Genomic DNA, 17955 nt, shown 5'->3' on the forward strand with positions numbered 1-17955 from the left:
CAGTGTCACTGATGGGCTAGGCGCACATTTAGTTTCCTGCAGTGGCAGGTAGCAGTACTGGGAAGGGGAGTGATTACAGGCATTTGCACCCCTCCCCCGTGTCTGTGGATCACAATTTATGAGGGTGCTATCACCATGTTCCATGTTCCATCTCAAAATCTTTTTAAATGCAGGGACACAATGTTTGGTCAGGATTATAAAGAGTGGTCCCAGTGTATGAATTATGAAATGCCATCATAGCTCATGTTCGCAAGAGTTACTAGCAAAAACTGCATAGTGGAGCTTTGGCTGGAAGTTAAAGTTTTGCAATAAAGGCACATTTCATTCATGAAACAAACAAGAGATCTGTGATCTACAGGGCAACAAAGCCTAAATGGTTTTTTCACAGTTGGGCTGGCCTTCAGTTCTGAGTGAGTGCAGCAAAGCTGAGGCAGGCTGTGCGCAGTAATTATGGCTGAATCCACAGCTCAATTTCAGAGGTACAGCCAGCTCCATTAATTCTGTTCCTTCTGGAATGATGTCATCACATTTCCCTTGGCTCCTTTTTTTTGAAGCCATCATGCATCTTTCCAGGAAGGGGAGGGCTGTTGGGTTTTTTTTCTTCATAACATGAGTTCAGAATGTATTTTCTAAATATAAAGTAGGCAGTAGCGTGGGGCAGGGTGCAGGTCATGGGAATAGAATGTTGTGGAGTTAGAGTGCTACATGGCAAACTACTGTTGCGCTCTTTAGCAAGATGTTCACTTCTTTTTGCTTTAATTAATTTATGCAGTTTTTATGCATGCAATTAAAATTTGATGCATTTAAAAACATAAAACATTTATTAAACTGCATTTTAAAACTTATCCATAGTGTTTGCTTGAAAAAATAATTCAAAACACTAATTAAAATTTACTAAATCTCTCCATCCTTGTCAGTGTTGTGTTGATCCATTAAGATCATTTTTTCAGAATAATAATAAAATCTGCATGTATTTCTGGACACAGAACAGTGTTAATCAGTTGTGCTGTTGTCAGTACAGCCACTATATATTCTCAATATATTGTTCAAAAAAGGTTCTGTCAGGGAAAAGAGAATGATATCACAAACATTAAATCGTTCTGACTTCAGAAGCAAATATTTTTTTCAACTCAAGCTAATGATTTGTTTTTTATGTTTAAAATGTGTATGATTAATTGAGCTGAAAAATGAATACAACACTTAATCAACTGCAAAAGAAATCTGCAGTATATTGCAAGGCTGTGCAAAATGAATAATTTTAGAATGGGCAACCATTCAATTCACATTTTGGAATTTGAATTGGCCACAGCCCACAGAATGTTGAATTTTAATTCCACTCATTCACACAAAAGAACTATTGACATGTAATTTCCCACAAAATACCAATAATTACATAATTAATTTCTAAAAACGATTCCCAACTATTCCATATACACTCACCGGCCACTTTATTAGGTACACCTTGCTAGTACCGGGTTGGATCCCCTTTTGCCTTCAGAACTGCCTTAATTCTTCGACGTGTTGTGCGTTCTGCATACCTCGGTTGTAATGAGTGGTTATTTGAGTTACTGTTGCCTTTTTATCAGCTGGAACCAGTCTGGCCATTCTCCTCTGACCTCTACCATCAACAAGGCATTTTTGCCCAGAGAACTGCTGCTCACTGGATATTTTCTCTTTTTCAGACCATTCTCTGTAAACCCTAGAGATGTTTGTGCGTGAACATTCTAGTAGATCAGCAGTTTCTGAAATACTCAAACCAGCCCGTCTGGCACCAACAACCATGCCACGTTCAAAGTCACTTAAATCACCTTTCTTTCCCATTCTGAAGCTTGGTTTGAAATTCAGCAGATTGTCTTGACCATGTCTACATGCCTAAATGTATTGAGTTGCTGCCACATGATTGGCTGATTAAATATTTGCGTTAATGAGCAGTTGAATAGGTGTACCTAATAAAGTGGGCAGTGAGTGTATATAATGTTTGAATGAATTTGGAAAACTTTAGGATTCATAGTGTGGTTACAGTTAAAAACTTCCTTTTACAAATTTCTGGAAATTAGGTATTCCATGTTCCACAAAATGGACATCCATTGCAGGGAGAAAAATATTAATTATTAAAATTAAAATTATTATTATTATTAATTATAATAATAATAATAATGACAAATATCGCTGCAAAGCAGTGATTCCAGGGTCCAAGCAGGCAGTGCAACAGTGCAGCACCACTACAAACATTTTCAGTCTCTGTCAAAATTTGACATGGTTGTACCCAGCTTAGTGGTTAACAAGCATACAATTTTCATGAGGATCGACCATTGCTTAGTTTGTCACACACCCACTTAAAACTGATTGACTGATGGTGGCCATATTTCTTTTAGATATGGCTTCATTACTGCTCATTCAATGGGAGACCGATATAAAGACATAGCCTGCAAAGTTTCAGCTTCATTGTTCAAAAAATTAATGAGTTAGAGTCATTTTAATGTATTTTCCTCTTACTAGGCCACCTATTGGCAAAAGGCCACCAAGATTACCAAGCGACCTCTAAGGCAAACATTTCCCGCTTTTGTGATGATCAGATGAAGCATCCAGCTGTTTTAGTAAAAATGGCCATGCCCACAATAATTAGCATATAGCGGTCGTATTGTTTTGAAAACTCTACATTTTTGATAATTATTTCATTTCAGACTCCACAAATTCTTTCAAGAATAATTTGGTGAAGCTTAGTTTAACCTGGACTAGTTAGCAAAAATAGATTTCGTCAAAAATTCAAAATGGATAAACAAATTGGTTGCTGATGGTTGTTTAATTGAAGAAGTAGGATGCACTGATGTAAATTATGATTTTCCATTAACCATAGCCAAAGATACACTTTTTGAAAACCTTCATATTTGCTACAGCGCCCCCTAATGGCCGAATGATCCCAGATTCTACATGGCACCAAGTCAAGAGGCCAACATACCCACCAGGTTTCATGATGATTGGCCATTCTTAAGCCTGTCAAATGGCTGCTGATATCTGTTTGGCTGTGGGCAGGCATGTCTTTAAGATATCTTTCGGTCTTTGCAAACACTGCCCAACACAGAGATATAAGAAGCAACATTTAAACCTGATTAGTCAAACGGTTGAAGAGTTATAGGCATTTGCTTGTTATAGCCCACCTAGTGGCAAAAGTGTGCCAATTTTTGGGCCAAAACATAAATGGTTGTGTTACAACACCACCATCTAGCCCCTGTTTTTATCTTATTGACAACAGACCATTTCATTTTAACCAGGATCTCACATGAAAGAAATGAAAAATTTAATTTGGCCATAGCCTATTTATGCTTTAAAAACAAACACAGAACCAAATAGCAAAAGCAAATAGCCTACTATACAGACCAATCTGGTGTGTGCTTATAATAAATGCCCCCTCCTGGGAAAGGAAATCAGCATAAGCATTAGTGGACCCTAGCTAATGGATGACCCAGAACCAAAATGGCTTGAGAGCTAGGTACCACCAGATGAGTGCAGTTGGTGTTTTTCATTCTGTAGAGCTATTGGACGGGGGCATCAGTGTAACAAAGGACCATGAGTTGTCCCAGGAGGTAGTATTGGACAGTCAATGGTACTATACTGACTCTCCCTGCAGCTGAGCTTGCACCCCATCCACCTTCTTTATCCTTTATCTGAGCCCTGTCAACCTGTCAGAGAAGAGCAGAGAAATCAGGGTCAATCAAATATATTGCCACACAAGCAACCATAAATTTTCAAAAAAGCAGCCAGGCACAACTCTGTCCACTGGACCAGATCAGGGGCTTTCAAGTGTGGTCTATCAGGGGACTTGCAAGAGTAGAAATGTTTGGCAATAATAGCTAGGTAGCTCCAATAACAACCTCACTTGCTTTTTAGACTTGGGTTGGGGACAAGCTGAAATAGTTGTCCTTGTCCCAAGAGGAACCCGAAATATGGTAGCTCCCTCTGTTTAAGTGCATCCTTACCTGGGTTCAGGACTGCCCATAAATGCTGTATATACCTCTGCCAGTTGTTACCATGGATGGTGATGTCATCCAAATAAGCAGCAGCATAGACAGCATGTGGTCATACCAGCCTGCCCATTAGCATCTAGATGGTAGTGTGCACACCATGCAACCTGTACGGAATGCTTACAAATTGATGTAAACCAAACAGAGTGGATAAAGCTGATTTTTCCATGGCAACAAGGGAATCTGCCAGTAGCCCTTGGTTAAATTTTGTGTCTAATACAATTGAATCATGCCCACACAATGCAGCAGCTCATCCACCTGAGGCATATGATAGACATAAAATTTTGAAACTGCATTTACCTTTTGGTGGTCCATGCTCTAGGCACTATAGACAGAGTGAGTGACATAAGTCCAAAACCAAAACAAAATAAAAAAATGTCTCGCTGTCCCAATACTGGCAATTAAAAATAATTTTTGATATCTTTGTTCAATTAACAAATTAAATCCACTAAATTTATTTTACATGTTGGATAAGTCAGGGGTCTTAATCGGTATAGAGTGCCGAAAGTCAAACGAGGGTGTTAACTGGTTAAAACCCCTTTCACTTAAATATCTTTCTCTTAATCCTCACTTCCCCTACAACTGGTATGAATGTTATTGGAGTGTGTATTATATTGGTTACCATTATTTTTTATCAAGTGGGTCCCACCTCATCCTGTCCCATGATTCAGTGGGTTCTGATCCATAGTTTGGAAAATAGTGGCTTAAATACTGGGGCACAACTTTAGTTTGTACATTTGGGAAGTTGAAATGCATAGACCATGAGAACTCTCTTGGGGGGACCAGGGTCATGGGTCCCCAGATGATTTTTTTTTTTAAAGAATCGCTGTGAAATGATAATTTCTGGTGACTTCTGAAGCGGAACATACTACCAATTACTGATCGTAAGGCTGGGTGTCTGTCACAGATAACATCGACAAGTGTTAGAAGTTGTTAAAATCCACAAAAACTTAAAAAGTGGAAGAAGTCACAGTCTTTTTGAAACAATAATTTATTAAATCAATTATTAGACCTCATGCGCAGCAGTGGAAGCAATTGGAATAACATGTGTGACAGTAACAAGTGCTTTATGTTTCAATAAATCAACAGACGTTGTTGGCTGTGAGTTCTATATAAAGTTGCAATAGAGATTTCAGTATGCTGATTTCTGTATTCTGTAACTTTGCAACATGACAGCAGGCGAAATCGTATTGCAAATGTATTGCACTTTAGCTTGTGATATTGACTCCAGTGTTATAGTCGAGTCTTTTTGGTTCCATGCAGTCCCAGATTTTATGTTTCAATCAGTCATATTGTCTGGCTATATTGGCTGATGTTTATAACATCATGTTGTTGTTTCATATTATAGGGAAAATTTAAATTGCAAACAAGATTCCTCAGTAAAGGACAGTATCAATGTATCGATGTATCAATGTGAAATTGTATGAAAAATGTAACAACTTTTCAATTAAGCAGAGAGCACGAGGCTCGCCTGTAGGACTGTTATGGTTTGTATTTGTGATGGTGTGATAATGCACTGCTGTAAACTAATGGAATGAATCAGTCTTAGCCTGGATATACTCTCCCTTGCAATCATGTGTCCTAATGTTTCCTAGTTTTACAGAATTATGTTTTTTGATACTATTTCAGTTTTAGTGTATGTTTTGTCCAGACAGTTCTTGTGCGCCACGAAGGATATTTTATACTTACATAAGGATACTTACAGTTTCTGTTTACATACTGGTTTTACAATGGAATTTAATGTTTGCTGTTTACAGAATAAATAAATAAATAAATAAATAAATAATACAAAAAATACACTTCAAGTTACTTCAAATTAGCTTGCACAATGCCACTGTGCCTTCAGAGGTTATATGTATAAATATTGTTTTGTTTAAAAAATATTGGATCCAAGACCACTGTGATCAAAGAAGTACAATTTAAAAATTGATATTTATGTTTATAATAATGAATAAAAGAATTATAATGAATATTTTCATATATTTAACAGGGATTTATCTTAGCTGACTCATATTTTCTCACTATTTATCATTTTGGTATTGTGCATGCATGTAAACTTTTAATAACCAGCAGAGAAAGTTCAACAACAGCCAAATCGGGAGACAAAAGAGAGAAACTGAATACTTCCTGCTGCAGTTTCAATGTGGTTTTATGAGAGACAGAAGTTTTTTGTGATTTAAAAAGTACATCTACTTGTATTTATTTATTTGGTTCTTGTCACTTGAAATGTTATTGGAGTTACGCCTGAGGTCCACTTGGTGTCAGTATATTCCTGAATTTTAAAATATGAATGTTCAGTCCGAATGATATTTCTGATGGCTTGTTCTTGATGTAAATGCATTAAATACATGTTAATACTGTTTAAAAAAATCACACTCATAAATTCAAATGGGCCATGATAAATGATTGTGAAATAAACAGGTTAAATTATCCGATGCAAGATCTTTTGGAATCCAGAAATGTGCTTTTTTTTTGAGACATAAACAGAGAAATTTTTCCAATGCACATCTACATATGTGACTTAGTTTTTGGGTTGTTTCCCCCCCCCCCATGCCCCCATTTATCTCAGACCCAATACACTGAATTCAGTAAAGGGGGGGGGGGGACTCCTCCTGCTCACCCAATATTGCCACTCATTCACCGCCCATTCTGCTAAAAGTCTGCTGGCATTTAAATGCATGCCCTCTGTTATCATATCCCCCACATTCCCCAAGGCCATCAGTCTCATGCTCCCCAGGATACACTTGTTCACATTCAGCTGTAGATAGAGAGGAATTGTAACCTTTTCAAACCTGCAGCTATGGGCCAAAACACCTCCACACCCTAATCACAACTTTCTGAATGCATTACTGCCATAAATGGTAAATGGACCGCATTTATATAGAGCTTTTATCCAAAGCGCTTTACAATTGATGCCTCTCATTCACCCATATACACACACACTCACACACCAACGGTGAAAGGCTGCCATGCAAGGTACCAATCAGCTCGTTGGGAGCAATTAGGGGTTAGGTGTCTTACTCAGGGACACTTTGACATGCCCAGGGAGGGGGATCGAACCGGCAACCCTCCAACTGCCAGAAAACCGCTCTTACCTCCTGAGTTATGTTGCCATAAACACTTAAGCGCTGCCTGAGCTCACTGAAAAGTCACTGGTGATGAGCACTACCAGTGTTGTTTATGTAAAGTCACTGTGGTCATGAGCACTACCTGTGTTGTTTATGTAAAGTCGCTGCGGTCATGAGCACTACCAGTGTTGTTTATGTAAAGTCACTGTGGTCATGAGCACTACCTGTGTTGTTTGCGTAAGTCACTGTGGTCATGAGCACTACCTGTGTTGTTTATATAAAGTCGCTGCGGTCATGAGTGTTTGACAGCAACTGTGTTGCATCAACTGAATTTGAAATGAAAACCTCTCCGAAAATGAATAAAATACTTTTTGTCCATTATGAAGCATTTTAATTAGTCAATTTTTCACCAGAGCCCCTATAGAAATGCTAGAATAGGAACAAATGACATAATGCAAAAACATTACAATACACTTTGGTACACATACCTATATATGTAATCATACACTCAATTTTTTCTGTAATCTTTTGTTGCATGCCCAGAGATAACATTTCTCAGTACTGTGTTTCAGAAATGTTGCTAAACAGTCAAAGGGAAATTTTACATTTATCTAGCACTTATCAGCACACAGTACATTTGAATAAATACTTGCCATGCCCATGTTGATGCTACTACCCCATAGTCCACCTTATGTACAATAAAAAGATAATATTCCATCAGGAAAATACTGGCAATGTTCTAGCTTCATGGCAAATGAAACATGACATCAAACATAACATATGACTGCACCATCTATGAATGCTTATGTTACAGTACCAAATAACTTTCAAAAATCATTATCCTCTACCTGATAAATGTAGACTTTGAGTCCTTACAGGGGGCCAACGTTTTCACCAAGTTAGATCTCTGCAACACCTACCATCTAGTGTGAATACAGGAAGGGGATCAATTGAAGAACATCTTCAACACCCCCATAGGGCACTACGAATACTTGATTATGCCGTTCAGCCTAACTAACTCCTTTGCTGTTTTCCAGGCGTTCATTAATGATGTTCTCTGGGACCTGCTCAACCGATGTGTGTTTGTGTGCCTGGATGACATCTTAATCTTCTCGCAGTCTATGCAAGATCTCATCCAACATGTGTCAGGTGCTCCAGAGACTCCTTTAACACCAGAGTCTTTTCAACAAGCATGAGAAAAGTGAATTTCACACTTACTAAACCACCTTCCTGAGGTTCATTGCTGAGGGGTTGCTCAAGATGGACTCCAAAAAGATCCAGGCCTCCTCAATCATGGAGGTTAGGCGTTTCCTGGGCCAACTTCTACAGGCGGTTCATTAGAAATTTAAACTCCTTAGCCACTCCCCTGACTGTTTTTACCAAGGGCGCACACACTAAGTTCTCCTCGTCACTGGAAGCAGAACTAGCATTTCACAACCTGAAGCGTCACTTCTGCTCAGCATCTATACTCATGCACCCCAACCCCACACTACCCCTCATCATAAGGGGGATGTGGGAGTAGGGGCTGTCCTGTCTCAGTGCTCCCCCAGAGTTCAGAAGCTTCATTCTTATGCCTTTTTCTCGAAGTGTCTTAACCACGCTGAGAGAAACTACGACGTTGGTAATAGAGAACTCTTGGCGATCAAGTTTCCTCACCTTTGTGTCACTAGTCATTAGTTCCACCTGATTGTTCTCTGCATTTGTTTAGTCTTTGTTCGGTTTTTGTTGCCTTCCCATGTATCCTCAGCCTGATTTCTTATTCCTGTCCTCTGTGTTTACCCTGTATTTGTAAATAGAAATTGTCTTCAAATAGAATTTGAAAATTGCAACATTTGTATACTAGTTTGTGATAGGTAGGCTCGCAATGATTATAAGATAGTACTGGCTGTGTGCTATTAATCAATTATATTGGCCTTTATTGCCGGGCAACGTCTAGCTTTTAACTTGAACCATTATTGCATATGCATCTAGATACTAATGAAGGTCTGTGATCGAAATGTTAATTTGCCTTGAATTTTGAACATTTTGCAGGCTACTTGACAATAAATCAATGTTTTCGCTGCTTCTTCGGACTTCATCGATTTGTATACACCGGTGTGCGGTATATATATAACGTCTTCTACATTTTTCAATGTAAAAAATACATTTAAATCATATGCCTATGATGTTTAGGAATACATTCATGAATAAAGTTACAATTGTTGAGGCAACATAGTAGCAACAGCTATCTATCTACTGTACAGTTGACTGCTTAATGGGCTACAAAAAAAGAGTCATACTAGCCTATTTGCTATCCAACTATATTCTGTAAGAAAGAAATAGACACTGACAGGAGAGACATGACTCATTATCTTGAATGAATCAGAATTGAAAACATTTTGCTGTACACTTATTGCAGACAAATATTCTAAGTAAAACTAACATGGACTGTGCTCAAGCCTGTAGTATATGACTATTGTTATTTTTTCACAATCTGACCACAAAGTTCTATGAATAGCCGTTCGTTTATAAATGCAAATTTGACTCCAATACACACAAAAATGTTATGGGTAGCAATAATAGCCTGTCCCTATTTATGTGTCACTATAATATACTGTATTTTCCTCTCCTTTCCTTTTAAAAAGTTTTAACTGTCAGATTTGGATTTGAGTGCTCACATTTTGCATCTAGTGGTAGTTGTGTGAACAACAAGTAGTTCCTGTGGGGGGAGAATGTTAATTTGTCTCTGCCGGGAAGATCTCACAGGAAAGCAGCACCAAATGAAACACTAAACTGAATCTTGAAAGGGACACCTCTATGTGTACAACTAATGGTAGGATTGTGGAAGTATTCCATAACAGCTGATATTGATGGTAGAATGACATGGTATAATTACACAAGAATTTGTGTATTTTGCTATTTAGTGAGCAGAATTTTTCACAGTTGTTTTGGCATACTTTTGGCCTATTGTTGGCTTTTATTGTTATGATGGAACACAATTTTTGTGGTGAAATAATATTTTTATGAACTCCCAGATAGACACTACTATCCAGTTTGTCACGCCTGGTGTATATTATTGCATGTGAGACGGGACTGGGGGTGCTTAGTACATGGTACACTAGAACAATGCCCTATACAGAGTTTTTAATTACCACCATTGTTGCGGAGTTTGTCCATTTAACAAGCACCCCCAGTCCAGTCCTAATACTAATAAAGCTAGATCACAGAGGTTGTTGTTTCCACTTTGGTTGCAAGAGCAATAAATGTCAGAGATTAGCAATCTCAGGACCTCGGTGTCCTGTCCACAAGAGGTCTTGCATGCATTGGGTTTAACTTGGAAATATTTTTTTCACTGTATCTCCGGACATTTAAATATTTTGCATAGCTTGCTGTTTGTAAACTTGAAGTTCAGATGGACAGTTCTCGTCAAATCTGGAGTACAATGTAGTGGGACTTCAGACTGCAATGGTATACTTATTCTTTCTGATTACTGTTTTGGCCTTGCTTGTATCTATTCTCACTGGTCTTTTCTTGTGTTCTTGTGTCTTTATGTGCCAGTCTAGACTAATGTTTCTCCTTTGGTCTGAAGATATGTTGCAATATGTGCCAACAGAGACACTTGGAGGATAACTGCTGAAATTCAAGTAGAAACAAGTGTTTAAAAAAGATGGTACTGCACAAAGTTCGGCATTTATACTTTGGCGAAGGCCTGCGGGGGGGCATCAGTAGTTTGTATGATAATGAGATTCCAAACCCCTGACTATTTGTAAATTGTCCAATCACACTCCGTGACAAAGTATGACGGTGTCTGCTACATACACATTCTAGAGGTTTGTGACATTGAGAAAAAGTGTCATTTGTTTTCAGTTTTCAGTCATTTCTGAAGAGCGACATTTATCAAAAATGCCCTGTGATGAAGTATAAATTAGCCGGCTATCTTCTCAGTTGGGCCACACATTATTGTTGCTGTTAATACTTGTAGAGCTAGGCCCATTCCTCAACACTCCTAACATTTGGTTGCTCTTATAAAATGCATTTGCAAGTGTTTATCATGTTTTAACTTTTTTAAACTTTCAAAAAAAAAAAAATGCTATGTATGTATCTGTAAATCTAACATAAAACTATAGATGCAATTTATGTGTGAATCATCCTTGTAGATTATATTTGGCATATTGGTGTATTATGCTTGTATGCCATAACCAGTGCCTGTCGCTGTAATCAGTATTATTACTTATGACACACGGTTTGAGGGCGCATTTGGATGTTTGGTAATAGGAAGTTTTGTTCTTGCTTGCACTATTTTAATAATATCTATCATTCAACTAATCAGTACATGCTTGCCTTCAATAATAGCAGAAATAGAATTTTCAGTGGAAAGCACGCCAAGAGGAATATGTTTAATATATGGAATATCTGTGTTTGAACCTGAATATCTGCCAAAATCTATTGCTAATAAACTAAAATGTCAGACTGTCTCCAAGGGTTTCTCCCATCAATTAATTTCCATATTGATATTTCATTACTGCAGGGGTTAAGCCCAGCTCTCTCCCCTTATTTCAGCTGTCCCAGTAATTAGGTCTGGCAGTCAGCCCTGTTGATCCTGATTGGACAGAGTGTAGTTTTAGTAAGCAAGTCTGCACCAGACTGCAATACTTCTCTAGTATTTTAGTATCTGCTCAGATGAACATAAAATAGCACCAGGTCTGAAACAGCCTCCTAACTGCTGTGTCCTCAAAATATGTACTGTCTACTAAACATACTATCTACTGTTTAGTGAATATTTTTTTAGTTTGTTGTAGGGAATACATGTCTACTAATTATAAAATGGTGAGGATAAATAGTTAAAGTGTGTTCATTTTTACAATCCTCTCAGAGCACCAATGGTGTAGCAAGTAATCAGTCTCATAAAATTATTATTATCTAAAATATCTCACCATAAATTTGGAATTTCAATTAATAATTAAAATTACCAATATTAATCGTTAAATATAATTAAATCAAATATTAAATAAATACTGAGAACCTGAGTGGGCCTGACTAGCTAGCTAGCCACAATAAATATGGAAAAGCTAGTATAAATTGTTCTTCATTACTTAAAGTAATAATCTCGAAGATTTTCATTAAAATTAATGTCTTTTAAGTCACTATCTATCGCTGCATTGGGTAACACAATGGTGATTGAGCCTATTTTTATATTAATTTATACTATTATTATTATCATAATTCATGATTAAAAAACTTGGTGTCTGTGGCGACATTCCCAGGAAAAAATCACAAGCGGCGCACAGTTAGTGACGCGTTTTTCATCACCCATCAGTGGTTGGTCCGCCAGAGAGTGTAGGCGGAACTAACGCAACAGGCTCGCTCTTCAACTCTTGTGTGTGAGCGGCGTACTGTTTTTTCCGGTGTCTGCATGCGTTACAATAACAGAGAAAGGGGGGGTTGGGGGAGTTATGGAACCCTAAAAGGTTTCTGGGTAACATGGCAGATCATATTATTTGTTGATGTAGATTTCGTATTACATTTAATGACAATGTAACTTTACTAAATTACATAGCTATTTGCACAGCTAACGCTAGTTACCGGACCATGTCAAGAAAGACAACATTAGTTTAGACAACGTTGCGCACAGTATCCATCTCTCATATCAGGTAACGTTGTGTTAGCTAGCTAGCTAATGTAATTAACACAATCTAATGTCGGCTAACAATTAGAAAAAAACGCTAGCTAACGTTACCGACCGGTACCGACCTCGCAAACCGTCTCTCGAATGCAATGCTACCTTGTTGCAACGTTGCAGTGTAGCTAACTAAAGGCCAGTTCAGATCAATGATTTGCAACGAGACTGGGTGCAACTTGCAAAATTCCAAGACGTCTGATTGTAAACGTTCTAAAACTGCACTTGGCGATTTGACAAGGACGGTCTTTTAAAACCTCAGTGCAGGCAACGACTCTGCTACTAGCCAGTTCACACCGCTGCAATTTTCTCTGCAACATTCTAAAACCGTTTCGCCTCGTTGCGAATCATTGATCTGAACTGGCCTTAACGTTACCGTTATTTACATTGCCATCGAGTTCATCAATATATTATAATGATTGGAATAAAGCCGGGGTATCTGGAGCAGAGCTGGGTCTGATTGCTGAAGACGTCATGCAGGAGAAAACTAAATAAAAGAATACGGCAGTATGGATTAGCATTGTCATTATTTTATTACGCTTCCTCATATGTTCCTTCAGCCTTTATGCCCTTTTTGATTAAATCTCTTTTGTTTTTGTTTTATTCTTCTTGTTCTGATTGCTAATTTAACACCCAGCTCAGCTTTATTCTCGAACAGTTTAGCTAGCAAAACCAGAAACACCAGGTGTAACATTTTGCAAGGCAGTTGTTTCAAAAATAACACACAACAATTATTCACAAAAAAGACTGCTTATTGTGCACGAGATACATAATTGCACGAGCCACAGCGAATCCTGCAAATTCTTCTCTGCAGTGTAAAGATGTTCATACCGGGCAAAAGGTGGATAAAGAACGTTTGCAGAAATTGATCATCACTAATTCTACCCCAGGTTTTCTACGGCATTTTAACCCGGCTCGGCAGTGTAAAGACATCTTGAGTTAGCCTAATGTTAGACAACGAATGAGTATGTACATAACGTTACTTGTATAACAACAGTTTTTTATTCAGTAAATAGTAAGTGTTATAGTTGGCGTGCCAACTGACTGACGTCACACAGGCGACACTGGTTGGATCCGGTTGGATCTATGGGAAGTGAGGTCCAAAAACACACCTGCAATTACCGCTTCTCGCCATTGGCACCGCCATAGAGAACGAAACTGAAATCTTCGAGATTGTCACTTTAAATTGTTAGTGAAAATGTTTAAATATTGACACTGCTTTATTACTGTTAATCTATATTACGTTGTAGCGAAGTGGCTGTCCTGTGAATGACAATTGCAAGTTGTTTTCATTGTAATTTATTATTTTATTTCTATATTCCATTCCTTGTAGGACCACACACATATACAAAAGCTGCTGCTTAACAGTCAAAGTATTGTCAAGCTGTACTGTCATCTTATGTTAGACGCTCTTCATTTTAAGCAACTGTGTGCATTCTGATCAATAACCCACGATGATCATACCATACTGACCAGTAATATCACCCTCATAAATAAATACCCGCAACAGACAGCATGTTTCTCTCTTTTGGCTGTGATCTCGGTCATCTGGCAGTGTGGTCTTCAGCCCGGCCTGAAATCAGGCTTGTACAATGAAGCCATCTATACTTCCCATGTAGTATCCACCCCCTACTTTGATTTTGAGACAGCTTATGGGCCCTAATCTGCCTCTTAATGACATCACCATCCAGCTCAGTGTGCCATGTGGTGGAGCAAGCTGGGGGAAGGGGGAAGGAGGAGTGTTTATTCTCCTTCTCACTTTGCCAGTCAGGTGCTTAGACGCTGTGCATGGTGGTGGAGAGCATAGTGGGGTCCTCACCAGGCAGCATTCAGGATTCACCCATGAAGCCCATCCCAGCGGAGCTTCCCCAATGTGACATCCTGATCACCCTTAAGGCCGGCTTCATCATGGGTCAGTGAGCTGTATGCAGGGCAGGGGTGGGGAAGGGCTTGGGCTGGCAGCAGCTGGGAGGAATTGTGATGCAATGTTGGGTTGAGTGGTGGGGGAGGGGAGAAGCTGTGATGTGATGTTGAACAACTTATTGGGAGCACAGCTGGTTTGGTGGGCACAGCTGGAGACAAGTCTGCACTGTAAGACAGTTATTTATTTTGGCTGTCATTTGCATTTTGCCAGACCAACTGCATCGTTGTTGTATTTAATCATATTCCGGAGATCTGTGCAATGCTGGACTGTGCTACAGTACGTTGCTGTTATACATTGTTCAAATGATACAAAATGGTGTAAAGCTGCCCAGCTTTGAGCAGTCAGCAAGAACAATAACAAACCAAGACATGTAGCCAGACGTGTCCCCTTGTGATGATGCGTAGCTTTGACGAGTCAGGCCAGTCTAGTGATTTCTCTGGCTAACATGCACACAGTTAACCATAATGTACACAGTTGGCCTTTACTGACAGCTTTCAGCTCAGTAACAGGGCAACTGTACAGAGACGTGTCTGTCACTGTGTTTGGTTGGGAAAAGTTTGCATTCCCTCAGGATTAATGTACCAGTTTAATGAAATGTCAGTGGTGCTGAACACAGCATACTTCTTAGCTCAGTGGTGCTGAACACAGCATACTTCTTGGCTCTGTGGTGCTGAACACTGCATACTTGGCTCTGTGGTGCTTGATACTGCATACTTGGCTCTGTGGTGCTTGACACTGCATACTTCTTGGCTCTGTGGTGCTGAACACTGCATACTTCTTGGCTCAGTGGTGTTGAACACTGCATACTTCTTGGCTCAGTGGTGCTGAACACTGCATACTTCTTGGCTCAGTGGTGTTGAACACTGTATACTTCTTGGCTCAGTGGTGCTGAACACTGCATACTTCTTGGCTCAGTGGTGCTGAACACTGCATACTGCTTGGCTCAGTGATGTTGAACACTGCATACTTCTTGGCTCAGTGGTGTGGAACACTCCATACTTCTTGGCTCATTGGCACTGAACACTGCATACTTCTTGGCTCAGTGGTTCTGAACATTGTATTTTTAAATGATTTTATGGCTCTGTGACGTTGAACACTGCACTGGCACAGCTTTTTGACAGATGCACAGTGCATTTCCTGGCAGCCATTTTTATTGCACACAGCAAATGAACGCAGCAGGGAGGTCATTCAGTGGAATATGACTCTGGAGGAAATATTTTGTTCATGTCAGCCAGGGTAAAGCTTCAATAGATCAAGGCTATTTGTGTTCCCTTGCTTACCTGGCCTCTGTTTGGCCATTCCGAGGAATTGCAGAATTACCTTTAGGCATTGTGCTCCTGTTAACATTTCTCAGAACTTATTAGTGGCTACATTCTAGAATGTTCTCGGACATGTTCAAATAAGGTTCTACTGAAATCCGAAAATAAAACATGGTGGGGCTTTTTATATTAGGGTTCCCAGGCTCTGGAATGGTTTATCCAGGAAAACAAGTCTATATCTGCTTTTAAAAGACTTCTAAAGAAGCATACTTCCACTTGAGCCTGCCATACATTTTATTTTTATTTTCTTTCTGTGGATATCACTATGTGGCATTATTGATATTGTTGTGTTTCTTTAAAATATAGAATTGGGTGACAAATTAAAGGAAAAAACCAACATAAAGTGTCTAAGTAAGGTGTTGGGCCACCATGAGCTGCCAGAATAGCTTCAATTCATCTTGGCATAGATTCTACAAGTCTCTGGAACTCTACTGAAGGGATGGAACACCATTCTTCCAAAAGATATATCCTCATTTGATGTTTTGATGATGGTGGTGGAGGCACAGTCTTCACTCGTCGGTCCAACATCTCCCATAGGTGTTTTTCATATTCATCAAACCATTCAGTGACCCCTGGAGCCCTGTGGATGTGGGCATTGGCATCCTGGAAGAGACCACTTCCATCAGGATAAAAATTTCTCATCATAGGATAATGATCACTCAGAATAACTTTGTACTGATTTGCAATGACCCTTGCCTCTAAGGAGACAAGTGGACCTAAACCATGCCAAGAAAATTCCCCCCAAAGCATAACAGAGCAATTGGACTCTCTCCGGCAGGCCCTCTGGACAGGGCAGTGAATCTGTGGCCTCTGATGGGACCACTGGGTGGGGCTGAGATCTCCGAGAGCTCTCCAGGCAGGGCACAATACCCACGGTGGTGAGGGTTTCCACACCACTCACACCATCCAGACCCATCCAGCTTGTTCCAGTCTTCTTCCTCCTCTGACTCATCCAAGGCGTACCAGTCATGGCCCAGGCTGGGGCCCTGGACCTTATTTGTATAGCATGCATTACGGGGACAATGTCACAGACGTGCTTTACAGAGGAAAACAGGGCATAAAGTATACCGTACCTTACATATTGTCTGCGTGAGCATGTGGTGATGTGAAGGCTGCATAGGTCCTGGTTAATGCAAGATCTATTCTTGTTAAAGGAGTACCATGGTGATTTTCACACTTTCTCGGTTTTATGTGCTATTTGCACAAGAGGCATTGAAGAAACACAATGAGCAAAGTATTAAATATGTCCGTTCTGTATTCTTGGAGAAATATGCGTTTTAAATTCATCGTCCTATTTTCAACCGGTTTAGAAAGTTGTCATTTTGCGACGTCATTAATACAGTAACCACTCCCATTTCCACGCCCCGTAAAGAAATCTGACAGGACACACCGTCCTGCTGTTCAGACAATGCAAATATTTGACTAACGTTAGGTTCACTTAAATTGGAGTGCCTTTAGATTATTTCTGGTTATATTCATTTAGCTAGCTAGCTAACGTTAGCTAGCTAGGAGGTTTGCTTTCATAAGGCAATGTTATCGATAACGTTAGCTTGCTAGTTTGCTTTTATGAGGACGTTATAGTTGTGCTTTTATCTTAACTTGGCTAGCTAGATATCAAAAATGATCATTGGATATAAGTCAACGTCCTTACCTTAGCTATCTACCGATACTTGATATACTAGCCCTACTAAGCTAGCTAGCGTGTGAAAATTCAGTCTCCCAAAGAGAGCGCGTATCATGGGGGTAGCTATGGTAACGGGGCACGGTCTGTCAATCATAGCTAACTGACAGTTCTCATTACCACGCCCGGACGGTTCGGGTGAATTTTTATCGTGGGAAATTTAGGCTTAGAAAAATACGTTTTAAAGTACATTGAAATGACTGAAGAATAAAAAAATTATGCACATTTGTTTTGTTGTTACCTGAAGACAACTGGGAAGTGTCACGTTCAACCACCATGGTACTC

General features: G+C 39.4%; 1 protein-coding gene across 4 annotated transcripts in view; it reads left to right on the forward strand.

Moving 5' to 3' along the window:
* Positions 1–17955, forward strand: part of eml1 (EMAP like 1) — a 94136-nt gene that overhangs the window by 900 nt on the left and 75281 nt on the right. For 2 of the 4 annotated variants that reach the window (XM_064337149.1, XM_064337160.1), the window contains exon 1: positions 14499–14658. The exons of 1 other annotated variant lie outside the window; for it this stretch is intronic. In XM_064337149.1, coding sequence (XP_064193219.1) covers positions 14535–14658 — 124 coding nt within the window. In that variant the 5' untranslated portion in view covers positions 14499–14534. Of the gene's footprint in view, positions 1–14498; positions 14659–17955 lie in introns of those variants that run through there. One more of the 4 variants, XM_064337169.1, reaches the window with a different exon arrangement.

Source organism: Anguilla rostrata, chromosome 1, assembly GCF_018555375.3.
Source record: "Anguilla rostrata isolate EN2019 chromosome 1, ASM1855537v3, whole genome shotgun sequence".
In the NCBI taxonomy this organism is placed as follows: domain Eukaryota; kingdom Metazoa; phylum Chordata; class Actinopteri; order Anguilliformes; family Anguillidae; genus Anguilla; species Anguilla rostrata.